The following is a 26,211-nucleotide window of genomic DNA, read 5'->3' as shown; positions in this document are numbered from 1 at the left end:
TTTTTTCTTTCATCGACCGACGTTTGGCATCGACAGCTAGACGGTGTTCCATGACTTCCGCATCAATCTCCGGCATGTCCGCTGGAACTCAAGTGAAAACATCCGTATTCTTTTGTAGAAAATTGATGAGCTATGTCCGTACCTCTTCTCCCAGATTGGAGCCGATCTTTACCACGTGCTCTTCATTCCCATCGTTCAAAGAAATTGGGACAAGATCTTCGATCGGCTCACCCTATTCTTCAGTAAAGTCATTGCGGGTGTCTAATCCATCAATCGGACAAGGGTTAGATTGATCATTTCTTTGTAAGGCTATGTTATAGTAGTGTCTTGCTAGGACTTGATCTCCTCTGATCTCTCCGACCCCTTGGCTTGTAAAAAATTTTAACTTCAAATGGTAGGTCGATACCACAGCTCAGAGGGCGTTGAGGCCAGGTCGGCCGAGTATTGCGTTGTAGGTAGATGGCGCCCTTACTACCAGAAAATCCACTTGCGCTCTAGATTGTTTCGGGCACCGACCTGCAACTACGGTCAAAGTTATTACTCCTTCCACTGGCACAGCATCGCTAGTGAACCCTACCAATGGGGAGCTTATTGGCCCTAATCGATCATCCGAAATGGATATTTTTGAGAATATATTATAAAACAAAATATTGATCGAGCTTCCATTATCAACAAGAATGCGACGTACATCATAGTCAGCAATATTTAAAGAAACTACAACCGCATCATTATGGGAAAATTGAATCTCCTCGGCATCTTCTTCAGTAAAGGTTATAGATTCTTCAGTTCTCTGCCGCTTGGGAGGTCCGGTCAATCCACTGGCTACTCCCAGTCGGGGTCCTCCAGAGATGGTGTTGATGATCTCGATTGGAGGTCGATCTTCAGGCTGTCCTTCCCTCCTTGACGGTTCTGGTGGTGGTAGGGCCCTCGACCGATCTTTCCTACCTTCAGACCGACGTCGAATGAATCTGTTGAGCCGACCTCATCTGATGAGCTCCTCGATCTCATCTCGAAGCTGAATACACTCCTCCGTGTCGTGGCCATGGTCACGATGATAGAGGTAGAACTTGTTAGGGTTGCGCTTCCCAGGGTGTGTGCGCATCCTTTTCAGCCTTGGCAGCTGCTCCCTGATCTTCATCAGCACTTGAGTTTTTGGAGCATTGAGAGGGACGTAGCTGTGGAATCTTCTTGGGGGAGAGCTCCGTTGAACTCTGCGGTCCGGCTTTTCTGCCTACGAGCTCGAGGGGGAGTTCGGACACGCTTGTGTTCGGGGGAAGTTTGAGAATACGGCCGAACTTCACTCGACCCTTTTCAACTGCGGGCTTGCCGGAGTCACCCGCCTGCCGCTCCTTCACGGCCTCCTCGTCCTTCAGCTTGAAGGCTTCCTCTACTCAGGCATATCTTTCGGCCCGAGCCAGCAAATCAGCGAAGTTCCTGGGATACTTCTTTTCCAAGAAAAATAGAAGGTCATTCTTTTGGAGACCGCTCTTCAGAGCGGCCATTGCAACTGATTGATCCAAGTTTCGGACCTCCAATGCGGCGGTATTAAAATGATTGACATAAGTTCGGATGGATTCTCCCTTCTTTTGCTTGATGCTGACGAGAGACTCCGAACCTCTCCGGAGACGTCGGCTGTTGATGAAATGAGCCACAAACTGGTGGCTCATTTGATCAAAGGAGAAGATAGTATCCGACTTCAATGTCGAGTACCAATTTCTTGCTGCTCCCTTCAAGGTAGATGGGAAAGCTCGGCACAGGATGGCGTCTGACGTGCCATGGAGTAGCATCATTATCCGGAAGGCCTCCAGGTGGTCAACCGGATCCGAGGTCCTGTCGTAGCTCTCAAATTGGGGGAGCTTGAAGTTCGACGGGATCGGTTCCTGCATAATCCTTTGAGAAAAAGGAGGATCAGTACAGATATCCTCACCGTAAGCAGGGAGAGCATGGCGGAGCTCTTCAATTCATCGGTCCATCTCTTGGAACATTTGATCCAGGAGATCCTCTCGATTGTGAATCTCGAGGGTCTTCTGGCAGAACGGAGGTAGGGACCCTCTGGAGGCGGAATCGTGATCAGACAGAGGGCTCTCCGTCCCCTGCTTCCCCTTTTCGGAAGATACAGGGCGACTGGCCCAAGTGGGCCGCCCGATCGTCGGCTTCTGAAACTCCGACGATGCTCTTTCCAGCTGCACAGATGCCTGCGGCTGCTGCTGCTACTGCTGCATGGCCTGCACCGCTTCGGTGAGGCCCTTGACCTACTGAACCAGCAGGTCGAACTGCTCCATACCGACTGCCGTTGTCGGAGGGGGAGGAGCCTAAGAAATTGGAGACGAGGTCGGAGCCGACGGATCTTGCTGAGATCTGGCCATGGAGGCCGTAGATCGCTTGGTGGATGCCTTTCGGAGGGCATCAGGTTGGGATCTGATCGGAGAAGAAGAAGATGTCGAAGAAGATGACCGGAGACAGTCCCGTTGAGTACTCCTTTAAGATCAAGGGTCCTGCGAAGACACAGCCCCTTCCTCTAGCACCAATCTGTTGGTGCAGAATTCCGTCGATGCCGGAAAAGCTGGAGTCGAGGGGATTACGGCCGCCGTCGGGATCTGCAAGAAAAGTCTAAACTGGAGTTGGGGGTGCTCCGACAAGATCCTCTGACGCTCAAGTCAGTACTCTGCTTCAACAAAAATGGAGCACTCGAATGAGATTTTAGCAGAGTTTAGAGATAATGCTTAGAGCTTAAGAGCTTTTCCAGAACTTGAGAAAGCTAGAGAAAACTTGAAAAAAACCTCCCAAAACTGTTGCCTTACCCCATTTTATAGTAGAATACGGTATGGTCCTGTCATTAATTGTGCAGACGACTTAGGAGTTGTCAAATCATCGGGGGCTGTCAAATCGGGGTGGGTCGTCGGGGGCTATCAAATCGACGTGGGTTGTCAGGTCATCAGAATTAACTCATGTCCTTGGCAGGACAATGCCCCAGGGTGGTCGCACAGCATGTCCTTGACAAGACAATAGCCCATAGCGGTTGTACGGTGTTTGGACGGACTGACCGACTATATGTCAGTATTCGACTGCCGGGACGTCGGGTGATGACTCAAAAATACCGTCGGTTGATCTGGTGCCTTATGGAAGTCGGACGTCGGCAGCCACCCCCGATAGTGAGTTGGTGATATGGGTTCGACCGTTCGGTCGGTTGGAAGCAGTATTGGTCTGTTTGGCCGGCATACCTTCGATCGAATATTGTCGGCAGTCATTGTCAGAGTCGTCTGTCTATCCGATGGGTAGAGTCGGGCGTCGATCGGATCGATCTGAGGACAAGTCGGCATACGGAGGTCAGTCGGTATATCCCAACAAGGACCATGCAATGGCTTCTTTCCTGTCTTGTGGTCCATGACCACCTCCATATGGGCCGATCACAGGGAGGTCATAATAGTGGAGACCCTAGAAGATTCAAACTCCTTCCTTGGCATCCAGCACTACTCAGTTGTAACTGAGATGGAGCCCGTCCGTTGTAGAAGTTTGTCTGGAATCCAATTCCGTTGTTGAAGTTCGGACGGAGTCCGATTCTTATAGGAGTCCAGAAGGAGGCCGCTTACTGTAGAAGTTTGGATGGAGACCGGTTGCCGTGGAAGTCCGGATGGAGACCGCTTATCGTAGAAGCCCGGATGGAGTCCGCTTGCAATAGAAGTTCGGATGGAATTCGCTTACTGTAGAAGCCCGGATGAAATTTGGAAGGCGGTCGACCGCTGTAGAAACTCGGATGGAGTCTGATTACTGTACAAGTCCTGCTGCTGGAGAAGCTCGGACATTGACGAAGCCTGAAAAAAGCTCGGAGTAAAGTTGATCGTGACAGGAGGAAGTCTGGAAGAGATTCGGAGAGTAGTCGATCACTGTAGAAATCGGCTGATAGTGAAGCCTAGAGAGCATTTAGAGCAGTCCGATAGACGACTAAAGGAGCTCATTATTGGAGAAGTCCGGAGGGTACGATAAGAGTTCGTCCTTTGGAGGAATCTGAAGGACACTGTGGAAGGTTGACTGCTGGAGGAGTCCGGACGGTACTGTAGAAGCTCGGAAGGTCGGGAGAGTTCGAAAAGATGCCGCACAAGGTTGGAAGCCGGAAGAGTTCTGAGAGGATTGGCCTCTTACGAACTTCGATTGGGGTTATTTTATACCCAACAAGTATATTTTAAAAATATAAATTTCAAAGAGTGTTGATAAGGACTACAAATTGGGTTTCATAAAGATAGTAGTTTGTTGCATAAAAAATAATGATCAAAGTCTAGAATATATTCCATCGAACCACTTTAGATACATGTGTTTTACACTCAATGGACTCTATAATTGCTAGTTAAATAGTTCCATTTTGTATTTGGTGGTGCAACATGGAAATTTAAGAAAAATATATTAGTAGTGAGAGATGAAAGCTACTATCTTTGAAAATTCTTGATCAATGCCATGTTCTCTTTCATCTCCAAATCCTCCACTAATTATGACTATGTCACTCTCAAACTTGGCCTCAATAATAAGTACCAGGTCATCCATCCTACCACCACATCTATGTGTGATCAATATAACCTCTCACCATCAATCTATCAATAATGGATTAAGCCAACGTCTATAACCTCTGTTTTCTGACATAAACACACACACACACACACACACATACATACATATATATATTTCTAAAATATTACATTCTCCAAATGATGGTTGTAGACCAAGGAAAATAACTTTGTTGATTTTATCGGGTTCAGAGATCCATGAAAAGCAACATACCAATGTTGAAGTGATGAATGGTAAAAATTGAAGGATGTAGATGCATTATGTTTAGATGAGATTAGAAATATCCACATGGCAAACATCATGTGATCATGCATTTCATTTTGATAGGAAGAGAGTAGAAGGGAAGGGGAGGGAAGGGGGAAGATGTAAGAACCTGCAAGATAGGCGATGAGAGAGAGTTGGGAGATGGAAGGATAAGCAGGAGGGTGCAGGGAGGAGGTGGGGTAGGAACTTGCAGCCGTGAAGAAGATGAAGAGAAAGAAAGGATGGAGCATAGTATGAGTTTGAGAAAGATCAAAGAGATCGCACAACTTTCTTAAAAGTTGAAGATATATATTAAGAAATGATAAGGTTATACATTTCGTGTGAAAGAAGAATTTATCTTTGACTACACAAATCCCCCATTAGATCATCTCCTTTGTAGACCGCAAAGCACCCCAAACTCTATTTTTCATTTGCTTATACAAATGTCAAAAACAATTGATAGGTGATCAGACAAAGATAGGTGGACGCAAAATTTATAGCCCTAACCATTTATCTTGATTTAAGATTTGATTCTTAAATTGGAAAAATTATTTTACCAAAAAAATAATAAATTATTCCCTACATGGCGTGCACCCATGGCTGTGCACCCACCAATCAGAACTGTTCGTCTTTATAGTGATTCATTATTTGACATAGTATTGAGAATAATTTCTCCCCAAAGATGCATTTTTCTCGAGGGTCATTTGGTTGGGAGTAATCTGGCATGAAAAAATGATTCTCATGTCAGATCATATTTGGTATGAGAAAGGAAAGAAAGAGATGGTAAAAAAATTAATAGGTTCATATTTATTTTTTGGAGAGAAAAGATAAAATAAATATCATGGAAGGTTGGTATTTGATAAATTTTCGAATGGCAGTAATTCATATTTGACAAAAATATCATCAATAAAGCTGTATATGTAATTATTAAATTTATTTTGATATATTTTCAAATTATTTAATAAAATTTTTTTATAAAAAAAATAAGATGAAGATGATATCATGTAAAGGACTATATGATTATAGTCATTACATAAAAATTAATTGGAGATAACAATGCTATTATAGTATTAAAAAATTATTTTATATTTAAAAATATATTTGTAAGTTTGGCTATATTGTTATGTAAATTTACATCTAATCAAATATAATAATTTTTTTTAATATTATTTTTTTATAATAATTTTTCACTAATCAAATATAATAAAAATTATTTTTTTCTATAATAATATTTTTTAAATAAATAATTTTTAAAACTTATCAAATTACCCAATCTGACGTATCCAACCAAACGGATCTTTGGGAACTTTGCTTTGACCCTCTGGGCTCAAGCGACTTCTTCCTCTGTAAACGCCCAAAAGCCCTAAGCCGCACCAAAACCTGCTGCTATCCCTCTCGTGAGGCATCATGGCGGAAGGAACGGACGAGCAAATCTCCGCCGTCGAATCCTCACCAAACATGGCCTCTCTTTGTCTAGATTCTTCCTTTTCGGCTCCAGCAACGGCCCCGTAAGAACCTTGGAATCTTACTCATTCCAATCCAAACTCCTTCGCAAAAAGAGAAGAATTAAACTAATTCTCGGCTACGGGTACAAAATTGAGATAATTTGCCGCTTTCTTTGTGCCGTTTGGGCTGCAGGTTAACGTTGGAAGAGAAGTACGCGCTGGTGAGGAGCGTGGCAGAGGAATGCATACAGGAAGACGAACTCAGAAACCTCCTCGAGAAAAAACAGAATCCGATCTGCTACGATGGGTTTGAACCATCAGGGAGGATGCATATTGCCCAGGTTTAATCCTTTATGGCGTTTTGATCTTTTATCTATTTGCTATCCTTTGTCGGAGTGACATCTAATTTTTGTACAGGGGACTTCTACAATTTACCATGATCATGTCGGCTAATTCAAAATATCACCACATTTTAGTAATTTAATTTTCAATGTTGTTTTTTATTCTGATTTTCCCTTCCAATAGTTGCACGGCGTGGGAAATTTTTTGGTATGCTGGAACCACAATATGGTTTTTGGGTTTGCTTTGTCATCAGTTTTATTTGAGAAGGCTATTTCTTTGCTTGGAAGATTAGTTGCGTGGCCATGTATTAGGCTGTCTTTGATTTCTTTGTTTTTCATTTTAGTGTAGTTCTACTTGATTTAGCATGTGGGTTCATGGAATGGAGGTATTATTGGAACAAAATTACAGAGCCACCTGGATTTCTTTTGCCCAGCTATGAAGGAACAAAAGTAGGAATAGATATAGCATTCTGAATGGACTTGAAAAGCTCAAGTTAATAGGTTATGAAGGTTATGCCTATCATTTCCAAGAGCAAATTAGGAAGAGAATAAAAGATCCATCATTCCAATTTCATAGGACAAGGCTTGTTAGTTCTGATTATAGTATTTGAATTAGAGTGTTGATGGTATCTCTGATATGTTATTTATCTAGACTATGCAAGGCATGACATCAATTCACTAGAAAGACCATATCATGTTTCTTATCTTTCTAGGGTATGACTAAGGCATGGGTTATGGGCCTGAGGTTGCTAACAGGAGAGATGGGATGTGTGGAGAGGTAGAAGCCTGCACTTGTTCAAAGAGTGAGTGCAGATCAGAAGCCTGGCAACAATTGGTATCTCGTAGAGAGGAGATGGGCACATAAGGGCTGTCACGTTTTAGTTGGGATGTGGAAAACATGAGATAGTCTTAATGCATGCACATTATTGAATACAGAATTGGTCCATTAGGTCTCTAGCCATGATTGCCTACTTAGATTGTAATAGAGATGGGACGTTGTATGGTTTGATTGGTTAAAATCAGTCTAAAACTTCAGCATGATATTAATTTTTGGTTATCTAGGTGCATTTTGAAAATATCGAATGTGAAATTTTTTTACACTAGAGGAATGTTGGCATTTTTATATAGTTCGCAGGATAACATAATGATAATAAATTGATAGGTGAAGACCAGTATAACATTTGATATGATCATTTCTTGTTTTCTACATTTTGTTTGTCTGAATTCTGCAGTTTTCTTTCCTCTACTTTTTGATCCTTCATACGCCATCATTCTGCTTGGATGACATCACTCTGTAATGTTCAAAAACTTTATTGAATCTTTTTTTTTTTTTTGTTATCTTTTTAAACAGCAAAGGCAACAAAAAAGAAATTTTTTTTTTTTCAATTTTGTAAAGTGACTAACTGGTTCTGGATATTTAAAGTCATCACAGATAAAAAGGTTAATGTTCTTGCATTCTTCTGCTTATGGTACTTTGCTTCTCATCAGGGTGTCTTGAAGACGATCAATGTGAACAAGCTGACATCTGCTGGGTGCACTGTAAAAATATGGATTGCAGATTGGTTTGCACAGCTGAACAATAAAATGGGGGGTGATCTGAAGAAAATCCAAACAGTTGGTCGTTATCTTATTGAGATTTGGAAAGCTGTTGGGATGAATCTTGACAGGGTTGAGTTTCTGTGGTCTTCTGATGAAATTAATAGCCGAGCACATGAATATTGGCCTCTTGTAATGGACATAGCTCGACGAAATACACTGCCACGGATAATAAGGTATAGCTGGCATGTACCCTGTGCCTTATATCTAAATATGCATTTGAGTATGTAAAGGCTATTTGAAGTCTTGCAGGACACTATTTCAGTGAAACTCAATCTGATAGATAAGCTACATCTTCATGCAGGTGCAGTCAGATTATGGGTCGAAGTGAGCAAGATGAGTTGACTGCAGCTCAGATATTTTATCCATGCATGCAGTGTGCAGACATATTCTTCCTGAAGGTTGCTCTCCTTCCAAAACTGAGTAATTCCTTTTCTTTCTTTCCTGATGAATTACTGCCTCGGGAATGTCAGATTTGCAAGTTTAGCTAGATTCTGGATTTTCATATCATGTTGCATTTTTTAATTTTTTATATTTCTTCTTCAATTCTCCTTCTTGTTGTCTAATAATGCAAGATCTGTCGGTGTATTATGTACTTCTGTTTATTATGATTCCATTTCAGGCTGACATCTGTCAGTTAGGCATGGACCAGCGGAAAGTGAATGTGCTCGCAAGAGAGTACTGTGATGACATCAAAAGAAAAAACAAGCCCATTATTCTGTCACATCGTATCCTACTTGATATGGATTTCTTATCTATCAATACCTAATAGTTTACATTGGATCAATATCAAATGGATGTCTGCTGGGCCTTAACTGTTGATGAAATGCAGACATGCTGCCTGGATTACAGCAGGGGCAGGAGAAGATGTCAAAAAGCGATCCATCTTCTTCCATTTTCATGGAGGATGAGGAGGTAGGTGCTCTTCAATGGAAAAGTAAATCTGTTATGCTAAAGGTTATCTTGGGATTTTATGTCTGGCGTGCAATTCACATTTGCTCACATGCGAACTCTTCTTGAGATTGTTAATCATCATTAGCCAATTCTTTGCCATGGTGGAGTATCCTTTCCTGCACCTTGTCTTAGTAACTTGAATTTTTCAAGTCCAGCTTGGTTACCATAATTTTTAAGCATTAAATGGCTACTATATTGAATTTGCCTCTTAATTTACTGGTTTTTAGGTTTCATATTGGTTTCAGCTTTAGACAACAGTTATTATTTATTTTACCATTTTTCCACGTAGTAGACAACAATCTTACCATGTGTTCATCTCTAGCTGTTAGAAAACTGATGTTTCAGCACATTCTCGCATCTATGTTACCTTTTCTGCATGTTCATGATCCTGCAACCAACGAGCTAGTTGGTTATCATTTGTTGCAGGCTGAAGTGAATTTGAAGATAAAGAAAGCTTACTGCCCACCAAAGATTGTGGAAGGAAACCCATGTCTAGAGTACATTAAGTACATCATTTTCCCATGGTTTGGTAAATTTGAGGTTACACGAAATACAGAAAATGGTGGAGACAAGTAAGTTCTTTGATCTCTTGATATCTTTATGTCTATTATGATCTATATTAACTTTAATCTTCAGATAATTTGTCTAGAAGATGTCCATGTCCTTCAAACAAGTACTGGCAGTCAGATCTTTTATGACCTAGGGTTCTGCATTTTTAGCTGTGGCTAAACAATTATTCCTGCATCTATGAGGACGTATAATGGCATGCCAAGACAACTTGATGAATCCTCATCACCAGCCCACATTATCCCCTGAATAGTCCACATATGAATCGAAAACATGATATTGTGCCTAGGTGGAAAGCTACCTTTGGCCAGAATTTTATTGGATGTGTGTAATTTTTAAGTTTGTTTTCTTTTAGTGTTGCCCTGTTATGAATTGATGTGTCTCTCGTTACGCTTTTAATTTAATAAGGGATGCCCGGTAATTTTCTTATGAAGGCCAATCTTGTTCAAGTAGCATTGCTGTTACATGTTAACTGACATCCTATGCTTTTTGGAATATATGATATTGGTTCAGACTTCAGTAGAATTTTTGTTAATGCCTGGCCATAGTTTTCGACTTGTTGGAAGGTCTTTGCAAACTCTGATGCTTAGACCTGTACTAGCTGACCTACAGATGATATCTCCTTTTGCCAGGACATTCAATAACATGGATGAACTAATTGCAGACTATGAAAGCGGGGCATTGCATCCAGCTGATGTAAAACCAGCTCTCGCGAAATCAATAAATCACATATTGCAGGTAATTTTGTTTGTTCTTTCAGTCCTCTCACTTCATTAAGTAGAAGCAAGGCATGGTGCAGGACTGTACGTACTCTGCAAGTGCCAGTCCGGCATAGCACCAGCATGCAACCTCTTAATCCTTCATAAAAGATACGTGATATATAGCTGGTGGCATGAGTATGATATATGTTTTCATTCTTGAGTTTAGAAGTTGCACCATTACAGTGTATATTAATGGAGATGCAATTGAGATGTTTTACTTATATTCTGTTGGGACCATAAAAGAATTTTATTAGGTCTGAGTGTGGATATGAACATTCAGATCAGGGTAAAGAGCACATGGATGCGAGTTTCTGAAAAATTGTTAGGTGTACATGGATCGACTGAGGATTGTGCCCTCTGTGTGAACCGATAGTGGAGAAAATTTTAAAGCCACTATCGATGGCTAAAGCTTGCTGATGATTGTTGCAAATGATGTTTTACTGTGGTTATATCCAATGGAACAATTACCATATAGTTTATTAGATAAGAATTCCATGTGCCCTATCTGATAAACAAGCATCAGAATGGGCAAGTTGGCTGATATAGTTCATCATATGATTATTTTCATTCTCAAGTTCAATAGCTGCTTTATAAGTGGATCAATTACTTTCGATCCAAATGAGATGTTTTAGTTATGCACAACTTAGCGTACACGAACATGGTTTAATTTCTTGTGCTGTATCATGTGTATTGGCCATATTGAACCATGTCAGCAAGATAGCAAGTAATACAGGAGTATGGACCTTGTATCACGCATTTTTAATCTATGCTGGTCCAGCATGCAATTGCACATATTGATACAGACCAGCATGGACCCAATTCATCTGCTACAAGCCTTAGCACATAGACAGACTTGTGACTGGCACATGTTGGCTGACACAGTCTGGTACTCATTTCTTTAAGGACGAGCGGGAGGTGCATATACAATAGAGGAAAGATGGGAAATCATGAATGGAACTATGGAGGTTTTGTAAAGATCTGGAAGCACATTTTGATTCAGGATCAAGTCTTTTATGTGGCTAGTAGTGCAGTTTCTAGCCAACAACCAAACTGATGCTTTCTGATTATTGATGGTTGTAGTGTCTGATATGGTTAAACTATCTTTATTTATAAAAACTTACCAGATAATTAGATAGTAATTTCATAAGTCTTTAAGGGATTAGAGCCTAAGAATGGTTACAGGGCAGACTTGCAACCTATTTGGGACATCCACATCTATTTCAGTATTAGTATTAGTAGCGTACTCTTGGGATGATGCTGCCCTGATTTTTGGCTAAAACTGGTTTTTCTCATGAAAATTTTGTCAATGATTGTGTATTGTGTATATAAGCAGCTATTTTTCTTCTCTAGATGCATTTATACTGCTTTTCTTTTTCTTGTTTCTAACTGCAAAGATCATTATGCTTTGCAGCCTGTCCGCGATCACTTCAAAAACAATAGTGGTGCCAGAGAACTTTTTAGAACTGTAAAGGTATGATGATATGCTACTTAAAACTGAAGCAATTTTACTTTCTTGAGTTGCAAGGAAATTTTGCAGTATGATCTAGAGAAAATGCCTCTACTAGTTGTTTCTCCAGTGTTTTTTCAGTCTGCTGCTCTTAATGAATGAATCTTCCAACCTAACAGGTTCTTAACATAAAACATTTTGTAATTTCTTCCTGGTCTTGCAGAATTACAGAGTTACCAGGTGATTGCTCAAAGAGACTGCTGGATGGATTGCCCACAGATCAGACGTATTCCTATATTTGAATCCCCAAAAAGGCATCCCAATATAATATTAGTAGGCATTCTCATATTTTAGAATCTTCAGATTTCATTTTTTCACCCAAATGCTTAAACTCGTAAAAACTAAGTAGCTTTTTTGATCTTGCTATTTGATTCTTGTGCCTGTATCATCTGATATTTTGAGGTTGGCAAGTAGAGCACAACATGATTGGTGGAAATGAAGATTTAGCAATGCTGTTATGTGGGACAGCGATGAGCTTTATACCCCTCTGTGCTTTTAATATTCAGTGAGAAGAGCAGACATAATCGATATATGCTTGTCTGGTCAGTAAATTTTCATCTGCTAATAATTGATGGCTACTACATTGTGTGCTTAGATTTTAAATCATGTAACAGATGCTTTCTGATGGTCCTGGGACTCAAATTGCAAAAGCTCAATACCTCTCCGTTGTGTTTGCCCGAGTCTCATAGCAAGCATTCGGCTCTTTGTTGGAATGCTTGTAATCAGAACCCTACTTAAAGTGCTTGCACATACTGCATGATGATACATCGAAGTGCAATGTATTCTGTTTAACCAAAAAGCAACCCTACGATAAGGGTATGGAATGAAGGAATATGGGCCTATGGCTAAATATTGCATGATTTAAATGCTTGAAATCTTGTATCCAGCTTGCCCAATGTATTGTTATACATCTATGTACGTGATTTTTCTTCGATAGTGGCTTATAACACTGTATGTCTAGAACGTGGTTTTAGCACATGTTGGGTTGGATAACCATTACATTTTCCTACATTAATACATAAATAATATACAGTGTTTGTGCTTATCTGGCACGTGTGTGCGAAGGTGCAAATGGGTTGGATGGAGCGTGGTTCATTCCATGTAACCGATTTGATTTGAACCTGAGCCAGACCTCTGAAGTTGTGACTTACGAGCTTCTCGTGGCCCTAAACAGTTCTTTTCCTAATTAATATAATTTTTTTTATCTAAATAATTTTATTTTAAATTTATTTATCAGAATGATGTAAAATCAGTAAAATATTATTTTGAATGGTATTTTCTTATGGTCACGTCATCCCTTATTTTTCATATAGATCAGAAAAAAAAAAAAAAAACATCAAAAAATATGATAATTTTAAAAACATCATTTGGAATGACGTTTTTAAAAATGCTATTCCAAATGATGTTTTTAAAATCGTCATATTTTTTGACATTTTTTTTCTCTGTAAAAAAAAAAAATTAAAATTTAAATTTATAAAAAAATAAAAATTTTAATATTGATAAAAATAAAAATTATCATTTAAAATTAGTATCTCCATTTTAAATTATCTTTTTAAAAAATATCTAAAAAAAATTAGTGTAAAAAAAATAAAAATACTATTAAAAAAAGAATTGAAAAGAAATAGGAATTATAATTCTAAAATTATTTAAAAATTAATTTTTTAAAAAAATATCTCCAAAAACATCTTAAAAATAGCATAAAATAAAAAAATACCATAAAATTAATTTTATCAAATTATTTTTTTAAAAATATATCATTAAAGAAGAAAAAATTGAGAAAAAATTGAGAAAAATATAAAAATTATAATTTTGAATGAATTTTAAAAAATAAAAATTCTAATTCTAATTCAAATAAAAAAAGATAATTTTAAATTATTTTGTAGATTTAAAATTAATTTTTTAAAAAAATATCTAAAAAAACTTAAAATATTTTAAAAATAAACAATACCATAAAAAAGAAAGAAATGAGGAAAAAATAAAAATAAAAATTTTGAATTTTTATTTTGATTTTGATTTTAATTCAAATAAAAACCATCATTTCAAATTAGTTTTTTCATTTCAAATTAATTTTTTTAAAAAAATTCAAAAAAATAAAAAAATAAAAAAATAAAAGTACCATAAAGAAGTCAAAAATTTAAAAAAATAAAAAAAAATTATAATTTTAAATTTTTTAAAAAAATTAAAATTTTAATTTTAATTAAAATAAAAGACATCGTCTTGTGAAACACTTCAATACGAGGCATGTCCAAGCTTTGAGATATGTAGAAGATAATCTAAATAATCTTTTTACTCCTCATGTTGCAATTAAGATTGCTGAAGATCAACTTAAAGCTAACCAGCATCGAGTAACAGCATTTAACATTCAAAGAGATATATATGAAGTGCTTATGAGGAGAGCAAGTGCAGGGTTACGAGGTGGAGAAAATTCTCATACTATTACTTTAGCTGAAAGAAAATATTCTTGTGGAAAGTGGAGCATGTATAAATATCCATGTTCACACATTTTAGCTGTGTCAAGAAATTGCTGTACATTTTAGTGGTTTTGTGGATGATGCATATACAATTATAGCATATATGAATGCTTGGAGCGGTGACTTTAATCCATTACCACATGAAGATTATTGAATGCATATATGTATGTTCAAATGTATTCATGATTATCATCGTTTGAGATCCAAGCAGAAAGGTAGATCAAAGTCAACAAGACTACGAAATGAGATGGATGATAGGCAAATAAGAAGTAAGAACCACTGTGGCATTTGTAAGGAACAAGATCATGACCCCCGTCGCTGTCCTAGGATACTTCAACACACTTCAATTTCAAACAGTTGAAGAAATTAAAGACTCCGAAGATGTATTTTTGTCATTGTTTTATGTATTTCTATGAGATGAACTGAATTTTGTGTTTAAGTTGTATTGTGTGACAATATTGTATTTAAAATATATTTCTCATAAAATGAATGGCTATCATGTCATATTTTTTATTTTTTAATATACTTATGATGATATCATTATTTTAGATTCATTGGCGTATTATGGCTTACGATCCACGGTATCTCGATCCTCAAGATAGCAGTATTCTTACATTGTAGGAGCACCATCGATCACAGACTATTTTAGATGGCGGCGTAACCATTCAAATCCTATTTACTATTTAATTTTTTTTTTAAAAGTCATATACATCATCTAATTATTATATTTTATTGCAGGAGCCTAGACACCTTCGTCTACAACAATCTGATGCTGACTTTTGGAGAACAGAGGATATCCCACATAGTGCTGGATTATTTACGATATTTTAGATTCTATGGAGTATATCGAATCGGTCGTATATAGATGGACGTTGGTCTTATTACTGCTTTGCTTGAGAGATAGCGTCCAGAGACACAGATATTTCATCTTTCATTTAGTGAGGCGACCATCACTTTACAGAATGTCAGCATCCTTACTGGACTACCAGTTGATGGCGATCCAGTTACTGGAGTTGATCCCACGCTTATCATTCTGGAGTGGCAGGTTTTGTGCTTGCGATTGCTAGGGTTTGAGTCCGACGCACACTTTTTCAATCATTCACGACTCAGGATTGAGTGTTTGGATGATCGTTATCGATATTTTCATATTGCGGATGATGCACCAGAGGAGATGGTGCAGCAGTATGTTAGAGGTCAGATGCTGCGATTGTTAGGTGGTGTCCTGTTATCCGATACTTCATCGAATAAGATGAAGTTGATGTTTTTGTCATTATTAGAGGATTTAGACTTCGCTCGTAGACTCAGTTGGGGCAGTGTAGTACTAGCTTGCCTGTACAGAGCTATGTGTCGAGGTTCTTATGCTGATCAGAGTGAGATTGGTGGTTATCTTGTATTATTATAGATATGTAAATTAAAAATTTTTATTTTTAATATTCAATTATATTTCAAATATTGGGTATATCATGTATGATTTTTTTTAAATTTGTAAATTTGGATATGGGAGCGTATGCCGACTATCAGTCCATTACGACGATAGTTGCTCGAGATGTCATTAGAGCAGTATGATCCTGATGTTCCATTCAGGCTGGACAGACCATTGGGATATAGATATAAAAATATTATTTTTTTATTTAAAACTTATTATTTTAAATTTGATAAAATTTATTTAACATGAGTAGATTGTGAAACAGATGAAACATTGCATTCAACGTTCATCACGTATCGACGAGAGTGGCACAGGTTTATAGGTGCCAGTTGGATACATTAGTTGATATATATAGACGGATAAATTCTGAATTTTTTACAAATATCATTTTACAGTATTCATAATCTATTAAAATTTTAGCTTACTATTTTTTTTTTATTTTAACTCTATCAGTTTTTGTAGGAGCCATATACAGATGAGATATTGGCTATATTGCCGCAGATGTGTACAGTTGGACATGATATATGGACTGCTAGGGTGCCACTTATTTATTTTGATGTGGTAGAGTGGCATCTTTCCGATCGTGTCTTGCGGCAGTTTGGTCAGATTCAAGGTATCCCAGAGCAGTTTGATACCAGCTGAGAACTTCATCGTATTGATCGACGAGGGAGAGCTCGTATTGACTGGCGTATCAAACATGCAGAGTACATCGATATTTGGGATGCACGTCGAGATCACATTGTTCATGGTGATCCCATTTTGAGAGGTCATTCATATATCGATGACTACATAGCTTGATTTTTTAACATTACAGTGCGAGTCATTGGACAGCCTCGGTATGCAGTTTCAGATACGAGGGCGAGAGTTCTGCTGTGCGTCTTTTGGTAAGACTACGAAAATTAGTTTATGTTGTTTGTGTTATATTTTTATTTTATATTTTACAGTATATTGACTATTTTATTTTTATTTTGTAGACTGATTCTATGTCGGATCTTGTGTTGGACGCTCGTCGTGCTTTATCTATGACTGATGAGGACGAACGGATTCGGATACTGCGTGAGATAGAGAGAACAAGTTTCGGAACATTGATGGCGATTGGTGTTGATCCATATAGCTGTGCACCTTGGTATGGAGCAGCCGATGCGTCAGATATGAGATATACACCGTCACTATATGTTCCACATATGTCATCACCACATATTCCGCAGATGTCATCACTAGATGTTACACAGATACCACCACCTTTTGATCCACAGATAGCAGCGCCTTCTTCTTCCTACATCCCCCAGATGACATCACCGGATACCAGTTGGCCACATTAGTATGATATTTTCTTTTCAGGACCATCCGTGTATCCAGATGAGAGGGTTGAGCGGGTCGCTCAGTCCGTAGATGATCCGACAGCATCCGTTATTTCTGAGCAGCATGACCAGCAGACCTCCTCCACTGATATAGAGGAGGAGCCATCACAGCAGGAACAGGAGCAGCCGTTGAGGACTTTCTTGAGAAGGTCCAAGCGACCACGGGCACCACGACGTCCTTGTGGGACTGAGTCTTTTTTAGATTTGTACTTAGTATTTTTGAAATTTTTATTGTACTATTTTTTGTACGCTTGACATTTTTATTCTATTAAATATTATTAATTATTAATTTTATTTTATATTATTTAATTTTAAGTGATCGGATATTATGCTGTGGATATGGTTACACATACTCTAATATATCTCAGAACATTAGGAGAGAAAAAATTATGCTAAAAGAATTATAGAAATTATAATGTAAATAATAATAGTATATCGAACAATTTAATTATTAGATAAATTGGACTGCATTGGTACATCTCGATCTGGTACGAGCACAAACAGCTATGTACGGTGCGGTATTGAAAAAAATTTTGAATTAAAATTTTTATTTTTTAAATTTAAAATTATAATTTTTATTTTTTTCTTATTTTTTTGATATTTTTATTTTTATGATATTTTTTATTTTTTTAACCCCACAAATTCTTTTGGGATATTTTTTTAACAAAATTAATTTTAAATAAAAAAAATAATTTGAATTTATGTTTTTTATTGGAGTTAACATTTGAATTTTTATTTTTTTTCTCATTTTTTAATTATTTGTTTGGAATATTTTAAAAAAAATAATTTGAAATGAGAAAAGTAATTTGAAATGATATTTTTTATTTTAATTAAAATTAAAAAAAATTATTTTTTTAAATTAAAAATTAAAAATTTTATTTTTTTCTCAATTTTTAAATATTTTGCTCTTTTATGGCACTTTTTTTTATTTTTTATTTTTTTAACATATTTTTTTTAAAAAAATTAATTTGAAATGGGGAAAGTAATTTGAAATGATGATTTTTATTTGAATTAAAATTAAAATTTTTATTTTTTAAAATTTAAAATTATAATTTTTATTTGGCTACATTTTTTCTCATTTTTTTTATGATATTTTTTATTTTTTTAAATTTTTAAATTTTTTTGAGATATTTTTTTAAAAAAATAAATTTTAAATGGATAAAATAATTTTAAATTATTTTTTTATTTGAATTAAAATTAAAATTTTTATTCTTTAAAATTCATTCAAAATTATATTTTTTATTTTTTCTATTTTTTCCTTCCTTTATGATATTTTTTTTAAAAAATTAATTTGAAAAGTAGATTGTAATTTAAAATGATGATTTTTATTTGAATTAAAATTAAAATTTTATTTTTTTAAATTTTAGAATTATAATTTTTATTTCTTAGAATTTTTAATGGTATTTTTAATTTTTTTATATCAATTTTTTTCAAATATTTTTTTAAAAAGATAATTTGAAATGGAGATACTAATTTTAAATGATAATTTTTATTTTTATCAAAATTAAAATTTTTATTTTTTTTATAAATTTAATTTTTTTTTATTTTTTTATTTTTTTTTAGAAAAAAAATACCAAAAGGTATGGTGATTTTAAAAATACCATTTGGAATGGTATTTTTAAAATTATTATATTTTTTTGATATTTTTATTTTTTAATTTTTATTTTGATCCATATGGAAATAGGAGGTGACGTGGCCACAAGAAAATGTTATTTAAAATATCATTTTATCGATTTTACATAATTTTAATAAATAAGTTTAAAATAAAATTATTTAAATAAATAATTTTTTATATTAATTAAAAAAAAACTCTGGTCCTAAATGTGAATGACGACCTCAACTTAGTCAGGTACGAATATTATAAAAATTGGATCCAACAATCATTACATATAGGGCTAGTTTTGTATACAGTCGTGAGTTGATTGCAACCTGGGGAGCGGCACAACTCGATCCGCCGGATAAATTACGTACCGCAACTAGGTCTTACAGTAGATCGCTATCTATTGAAGCGAACCCAGAGAACCAACCGTCACCATCCAACGATCTATAATTTTCCGATGACCCACCACTCACAAATCTGGACATCTTTTAAGTTTTCCAATAGAAGAGTGCATACAACTCATTGCTCTCCACCTCTCTTCGTCGATTGCTCGCAACAGCACAAGAAAAAAAAAAAAAAAATCGAGAAATAAAAGCAAAACAACAGCATAAGCTTAAGACGGAAGAGAGAGGAGCGGCAGCGGGTAACGGGAGGGATCTCATTGTGGTGCGTTCCCCCTACTCTCCTCTCTCGCGGCGACGGCGATCTCGTACCCGGCGGAGATCGTTTCTTCTCGACCTCTCTCTGTCTTTTTTCTCCCCATCCTCATTTCCTCCTCCTCTCTAGATCCAGATCTAAAGTCCCGAGGTCAGAGCTCTTCCTCTCTCGCTGTTTCTTGGTTCCAGATCCGCGCTTCGATCCGAGTCCTAACGCTAAAGCTGGCATCTGATTTGCCCCCGTCTAATCTGGATCCTTTCGATCGGTTTCTTTGGATCTCGCAGGCTTCTTGGGGTAGTTAGGGTTTCCGGAGATCAGGTGGAAAGGGAGGAAGGAAGGAGGAGAGATGCTGACGAAGTTCGAGACCAAGAGCAATCGTGTGAAGGGGCTGACCTTCCACAGCAAGCGGCCATGGATCCTCGCCAGCCTCCACAGCGGCGTCATCCAGCTATGGGACTACCGGATGGGCACCCTCATCGACCGATTCGACGAGCACGATGGGCCTGTGCGCGGCGTTCACTTCCATAAATCTCAGCCCCTCTTCGTCTCCGGAGGTGATTCGTCTTCCCCCGATTGTCATCAGAATCTTCTCTTTGCGGATGGAGTTTTTTGATACCCTACTTTTGTTGTTAATCATGTAAAATATTGGTTAGATCTGCCAAACTTAAAAGAAGTTCCTATTATCTTGGTTTTTTTTAAAATGTATATAGATCTTGGCGGTTCTGTTCAATTCTTTATGAATTGCATGCAAATGATGTTGGGATCGTGCATACAGTTAATATTGGAATGTTTTCTCTGTTCATCTAATTTTTGTGTTAATCCAATTATTTTTGTGTTCGATGTTGTTGTCTATCAATTGTAAAACCCAGAGATCGGACTTTGCTTGCTTCTGCTTTGATATGATATTTTGAGATCCTAAATATTGAGAAATGAATAGTAATTTCTAAGTTTTATGAAGTTGTATAGTGAGTTCTGATTGCCCACTTTCTGTATGCAACTCTAGTGTCTGCATCATGTCTGCAATTGCACTAATGCTATATTTTTGCAGGAGATGATTACAAGATCAAGGTCTGGAATTATAAGACCCATCGGTGCCTATTTACCCTTCTTGGGCATCTCGATTACATTCGGACAGTCCAATTTCATGATGAGTATCCATGGATTGTCAGTGCCAGCGATGATCAAACTATTAGAATCTGGAACTGGCAGTCTCGCACCTGCATTTCAGTGTTAACAGGGCACAATCACTATGTCATGTGTGCCTCATTCCATCCAAAGGAGGACCTGGTTGTATCAGCTTCCCTGGATCAGACGGTTCGGGTTTGGGATATTGGTGCGCTGAGGAAGAAGACTGTGTCACCAGCTGATGACATCTTGCGGCTGAGCCAGATGAACACTGATCTGTTTGGTGGAGTTGATGCTGTTGTCAAGTATGTCTTGGAAGGTCATGATCGTGGAGTCAACTGGGCATCATTTCATCCAAGCCTGCCTCTTATCGTGTCTGGAGCAGATGATCGACAGTTGAAACTATGGCGAATGAATGGTAAGCTCAAAATCTCTTTCTACGCTTCCTCATGTCTTTTATAGTATCGATGGAAGGGCAAAATTTGAAACAACACAAAAAAGTTTAATAAATTCCTACCCTATGTTGACTCTGGGGAATATGCATAGATTATTGTGAAAATCATGAAAATAAAATGAATAAACTATATAGATTCTTTTTTTTTTTTAAGAAAATGAATATTCAAGAATTAAACAAGGAAACTTTTAATATACCATCTGGTCTTTAAATAGAATGGAAATGTATTAACACAAGTCACTTGTCTTGTTGTATAGATACAAAGGCTTGGGAAGTGGACACATTGAGAGGGCATATGAATAATGTCTCTTGTGTAATGTTCCACGCAAAGCAGGATGTTATTGTGTCAAACTCGGAGGACAAAAGCATTCGCATTTGGGATGCTACAAAACGCACTGGTATTCAGACATTTCGCCGTGAACATGACCGTTTCTGGATTCTTGCTGCACATCCAGAACTGAACCTTCTTGCAGCTGGTCATGACAGTGGTATGATTGTTTTTAAATTGGAGAGAGAGCGCCCTGCTTTCTCTGTGAGTGGAGATACTCTCTACTATGTTAAAGATCGGTTTTTGCGGTTCTACGAGTTTTCAGCCCAAAAGGATAATCAAGTGGTTCCAATTAGAAGGCCTGGTTCTGTCAGCTTGAATCAGGGACCCAGAACACTGTCTTACAGCCCTACAGAGAATGCTGTCTTGCTCTGCTCTGATGCAGATGGGGGTTCATATGAACTCTATATTGTTCCCAGGGATTCTGCCGGAAGGGCTGATTATGTGCAGGAAGCAAGGAAGGGATCTGGGGGCTCAGCTGTTTTTGTAGCTCGCAACAGGTTTGCTGTTCTCGACAAGAGTAACAATCAAGCATTGGTGAAGAACCTTAAGAATGAGATTGTTAAAAAGAGCCCTCTTCCTGTTGCTACTGATGCGATATTTTATGCTGGGACAGGCAATCTGCTGTGTAGGGCTGAGGATAGGGTGGTCATCTTTGATCTTCAACAGAGGCTGGTTCTTGGGGAACTTCAGACCCCATCTGTCAAATATGTTGTTTGGTCAAGTGACATGGAGTCTATTGCCTTGTTGAGCAAACATGCTATAGTCATTGCTAGCAAGAAACTTACGCACCGCTGCACGCTTCATGAGACCATCCGTGTGAAAAGTGGTGCCTGGGATGAGAATGGTGTTTTTATTTATACAACCTTAAACCATATTAAGTACTGCCTTCCTAATGGGGACAGTGGAATTGTAAGAACCCTTGATGTTCCTATTTACATCACCAAGGTTTCTGGTAGCAGTATCTACTGCTTGGATCGTGATGGGAAGAATCGGGTTATATCAATTGATGCTACAGAATACATTTTCAAGCTTGCCCTTTTGCGAAAAAGATACGACCATGTGATGAGCATGATAAGGCATTCACAGCTATGCGGACAGGCCGTGATCGCATATCTGCAACAGAAAGGTTTCCCTGAAGTAGCTCTCCATTTTGTCAAAGATGAGAGGACCCGGTTCAACCTGGCTCTTGAAAGTGGTAACATTCAGATTGCCGTTGCTTCAGCTAAGGAGATAGATGAGAAAGATTATTGGTATAGGTTGGGCATTGAGGCACTCCGACAGGGAAACACCAGTATTATGGAATATGCATACCAGAGGACTAAAAACTTTGAGAGGCTATCGTTTCTCTATCTTGTAACAGGGAACATGGAAAAACTGTCCAAAATGTTGAGGATAGCTGAGATTAAAAATGATGTGATGGGCCAGTTCCACAATGCTATGTATCTAGGTGATGTTCAGGAACGTGTCACGATCTTGGAGAGAGCTGGCCAGTTGCCTCTTGCATATGTCACAGCTGCCACTCATGGGCTTGCTGAAGTTGCTGACAGACTTGCAGCTGAATTGGGAGATAATGTTCCCTTTATACCTGAACGAAAAGTCAGTTCTCTTCTGATGCCTTCAAAGCCACTCATGTGCAGTGGTGATTGGCCATTGTTAAGGGTGATGCGAGGTATTTTTGAAGGTGAGTTGGATAACCTTGGGAGGGCAGAACATGAGGAAGAAGAAGCTACTGGTGCTGACTGGGGTGATGAGGATTTGGATATTGTTGATGTTGAAGGCGTGATTCAGAATGGCGATATAGTTGCAGAGGTTGAGGACGGTGAAGCAAATGAAGAGAATGATGAGGAAGGAGGGTGGGACCTTGAAGATTTGGAATTACCACCAGATATGGAAACACCCAAAGCTAGCACCAATGCTCGTTCATCTTTGTTTGTTGCTCCCACTCCTGGCATGCCGGTAAGCCAAATTTGGATTCAGAAATCCTCTCTGGCGGGGGAGCATGTGGCAGCTGGAAATTTCGACACCGCTGTGCGCCTGCTTAGCAGGCAATTGGGCATAAAGAACTTTGCTCCCTTAAGGCCATTGTTTGTGGATCTTTACGAAGGTAGCCACACATATCTTCATGCTTTTGCGACAGCACCGGTGATATCAATTGCTGTTGAGAAGGGGTGGACCGAGTCTGCCAGTCCTAATGTCAGGGGCCCACCAGCCCTTGTTTTTAAGTTTTCACAGATGGATGAGAAGCTTAAGGCTGCTTACCGAGTCACAACAGAAGGAAAGTTTCCAGAGGCTTTGCGGCAATTTCTCAATATTTTGCACACTATCCCACTTTTGGTCGTGGACTCGAGGAGGGAAGTTGATGAAGTGAAGGAACTTATTCAGATAGCGAGAGAGTATGTCCTGGGCTTGAAGATGGAAGTCAAAAGAAAGGAAATCAAAGACAATGCAATTCGTCAGCAGGAGTTGGCAGCCTACTTCACCAATTGTAAGCTTCAAAAGATTCACATGAGACTTGTGGTCGCAAGCGCAATGAGTAGCTGTTACAGGGGAGGGAACTTTGCTACAGCAGCCAATTTTGCTAGGATGCTTCTCGAGAACAGTCCTACTGAAGCCCAAGCGAAGAAGGCTAGGCAAGTGTTGCAGGCTTGCGGTGATAAAAAGGATACCAGCCAGCTGAATTATGATTACAGGAATCCATTTGTAGTTTGTGGGGCTACTTTTGTTCCAATCTACCGTGGGCAGAAGGATATTTCCTGCCCTTATTGTGGGGCTCGCTTTGTGCCAGCTATGGAGGGGCAGATTTGTGCGGTTTGTGAGCTTTCGGTGGTGGGTGCAGATGCATCAGGTCTTCTCTGTTCTCCCACACAGACAAGATAAAAAGGTACTAGGGTTATAATATGGCATTTTTGTTTTTTTTTGTGTTCTTTAGTTTAAAAACGTCATGTTATATCTTTGCCTTGAAACAGACTGATTGTGTGAAAGGTGAAACAATAAAAAATAGGAAATGATGCTTTAGAGCATTTTGCTCAGTTCTTCGGGCCAGATAGGACTTGTTAAATGTACAATTTTGCTTAGTTCATGCAGATTTTGTTTAGAGGGGCAGTGTGAGAGGTTCATGTACTTCAGAAATGTGGTCAGGCTTTTATTTGCTCTGTATTTGTTTAAATACGTGCAGGATTCTTTGTGCTTGTTATTCTAATACATCATGTATCTTCCTGAGTTTGTGTCCTTCTGGAGTAATTTCATTTTGGTTTCATGCCCCAACTACTGGAGCCTTTTTTTGTGACTAAATTCCCTATCACATCCCACTCACATGATAAAGATCTTTTTGTGCGGCCAACAGATGTCTCATTGACTCATTTGCCGGAGCCCACAACTTGCACAGTGAATAATTCTCATATCATAAAAATGGCCTTGCAAGGCTTGAAATCATAATTATGGATAACTGTGTCAACTAACAACGTTGACCATCAAGTGTACTGCTTATGATATACTTTTCATGTTCAACATTTTGTCAAACTGAAAAATATCTTGGTTTCATTTAGCATGCTCTGCACTGGCAAGAACTTGGCATGTAGGAGATTGAACATCAGGATAAGTTAGTTTGGAGAGTCTTGTGCAAACCACCTGTCAGTAACATAGGATTTATCTCTCACCAGAAAGTTGGGGAGATAGGGTTAATGCGACATCAAAGTGATTCAGGCTAGTTGGAGGATAAGACAATTGAAAGTGATATACTGAAGAGGTGAAGTGGCAGTAACCAGTTACGATTTTATTACAGATAAGAGTAAGAGGTTGGAAAAGATTTATATGTGAGTGAGATCTTTTGCATACGCTTTCCATTTCATGGCAATCAATCTAGTAACTAATTGAAGTATAAAAGATGTGGGCTATATGACGTCAGGTCTGTAATGATATGCTTTAAAACGCTGATTAACGTTTCTCCTTTTGCAGACATGCTGTTGGTTCATGAAGAAAGCTATCCGTGGCTGACTGTGGCATCTTGGTGGCGTCTTACTGCCCTTGAGATAACCAAATAGCCAATGGGCTTATGGCCGGCCTCTCTAAAATCCATTCTTTCTTCTTGGTTTCCGGACACTGCTGCTTCGGTGCTCTTTTGTGTTTTTAAATTTATGCACTGTCCTCAGCAGCATACTATTATCTATTCCCAATTATTTGCTTCTCTAGCTGTACTTGCCCCTATCAAAAAATTTCATAATTGATATGCATGGTTTCCATCAGCTCCATGTTTTCCATTTATCAAGATCAGATGGCAGATTGAGCTGCAGTGAGTTTTATATCATTCCTGATGCTGATTCGTGTTGGTGGAGGACTGCGGGGAGAGCTGCTACTCTTTTTTTTTTTCTTTTCTTTTCTTTTTTTTTTTTTATAATGGGGGGAGGGGGGTTTGTTATGGAGAACTACTTTTTGCTAACTAGGATGAAGAATTGTACACTTCCTGTTAGTAGATGTGCATTGGGTTTTGAATGTTTGAATCTCCTATTAAAACGTTGATTTTGCTACGTTGGATGGTAATTTTGTTGTATTCCTAGCATAGGCGCAGAATGTGCTTTCAAATGCATGCTGACTGCCTGGAATGAACTAGTGGGATCACTTTGCATCTTAATGTGGTCTCTTCACCTCCTCGCAGAGCAAACCTGCATCATGGTCTCGTGGACTCCTGCGTCATGTGCACATGCTTCGCTTCCAGTCTGCTGCTGCCGACACCCCTTCTAACAGAACAGCTCCCTAAAATTTGTATGTTACCGTTTATCTGGTTGCACTGATGTCAAAGATATCGGTAGGTGATGCGAT

At 38.2% G+C, this 26,211-nt stretch overlaps 2 protein-coding genes across 5 annotated transcripts; both read left to right on the top strand.

Moving 5' to 3' along the window:
- The first annotated feature begins 6,106 nt into the window (after window positions 1–6,106).
- LOC105053982 (tyrosine--tRNA ligase 1, cytoplasmic) lies at window positions 6,107–12,634 on the top strand. 4 transcript variants are annotated; one of them, XR_833536.4, is made up of 11 exons: window positions 6,109–6,308; window positions 6,439–6,586; window positions 8,075–8,358; window positions 8,487–8,583; window positions 8,805–8,910; window positions 9,015–9,097; window positions 9,563–9,708; window positions 10,336–10,441; window positions 11,876–11,935; window positions 12,135–12,244; window positions 12,374–12,438. XR_833536.4 is itself a non-coding variant. In XM_010935339.4 (10 exons), exons 1-10 carry the CDS (start codon window positions 6,208–6,210, stop codon window positions 12,153–12,155), a joined length of 1,152 nt encoding a protein of 383 aa, XP_010933641.1. In that variant the 5' UTR covers window positions 6,109–6,207; the 3' UTR covers window positions 12,156–12,634. The 4 variants fall into 4 exon arrangements, 2 of the variants coding, with proteins under 2 accessions (XP_029123108.1, XP_010933641.1); XM_010935339.4 differs by having other exon boundaries at window positions 12,135–12,634; XR_003802140.2 differs by lacking the exons at window positions 12,135–12,244; window positions 12,374–12,438 and having other exon boundaries at window positions 6,107–6,308; window positions 10,368–10,441.
- Window positions 12,635–19,411: 6,777 nt separating this feature from the next.
- Window positions 19,412–25,919, top strand: LOC105053983 (coatomer subunit alpha-1). The gene is made up of 5 exons (XM_010935340.4): window positions 19,412–19,636; window positions 19,771–20,040; window positions 20,535–21,029; window positions 21,323–24,277; window positions 25,351–25,919. The coding sequence occupies exons 2-4, from the start codon at window positions 19,833–19,835 to the stop codon at window positions 24,271–24,273; spliced, it is 3,654 nt and encodes a 1,217-aa protein (XP_010933642.1). The 5' UTR covers window positions 19,412–19,636; window positions 19,771–19,832; the 3' UTR covers window positions 24,274–24,277; window positions 25,351–25,919.
- The last annotated feature ends 292 nt before the right edge of the window (window positions 25,920–26,211 follow it).

Source organism: Elaeis guineensis, chromosome 11 (genome assembly GCF_000442705.2).
Source record: "Elaeis guineensis isolate ETL-2024a chromosome 11, EG11, whole genome shotgun sequence".
Classification (NCBI taxonomy): domain Eukaryota; kingdom Viridiplantae; phylum Streptophyta; class Magnoliopsida; order Arecales; family Arecaceae; genus Elaeis; species Elaeis guineensis.
Note: the sequence above shows the minus strand (reverse complement) of the source record. Positions and strands in the feature narration are given on the sequence as shown.

Excerpts from the sequence above, each read along its gene's own strand:
- LOC105053983 (XM_010935340.4), top strand. The coding sequence starts at position 19,833 with ATGCTGACGAAGTTCGAGACCAAGAGCAATCGTGTGAAGGGGCTGACC. Across the intron at positions 20,041-20,534 it reads GCCCCTCTTCGTCTCCGGAG|GAGATGATTACAAGATCAAG; the intron begins GTGATTCGTCTT and ends ATATTTTTGCAG. Across the intron at positions 21,030-21,322 it reads GAAACTATGGCGAATGAATG|ATACAAAGGCTTGGGAAGTG; the intron begins GTAAGCTCAAAA and ends CTTGTTGTATAG.
- LOC105053982 (XM_010935339.4), top strand. The coding sequence starts at position 6,208 with ATGGCGGAAGGAACGGACGAGCAAATCTCCGCCGTCGAATCCTCACCA. Across the intron at positions 9,098-9,562 it reads TTTTCATGGAGGATGAGGAG|GCTGAAGTGAATTTGAAGAT; the intron begins GTAGGTGCTCTT and ends CATTTGTTGCAG. Across the intron at positions 11,936-12,134 it reads AACTTTTTAGAACTGTAAAG|AATTACAGAGTTACCAGGTG; the intron begins GTATGATGATAT and ends CTGGTCTTGCAG.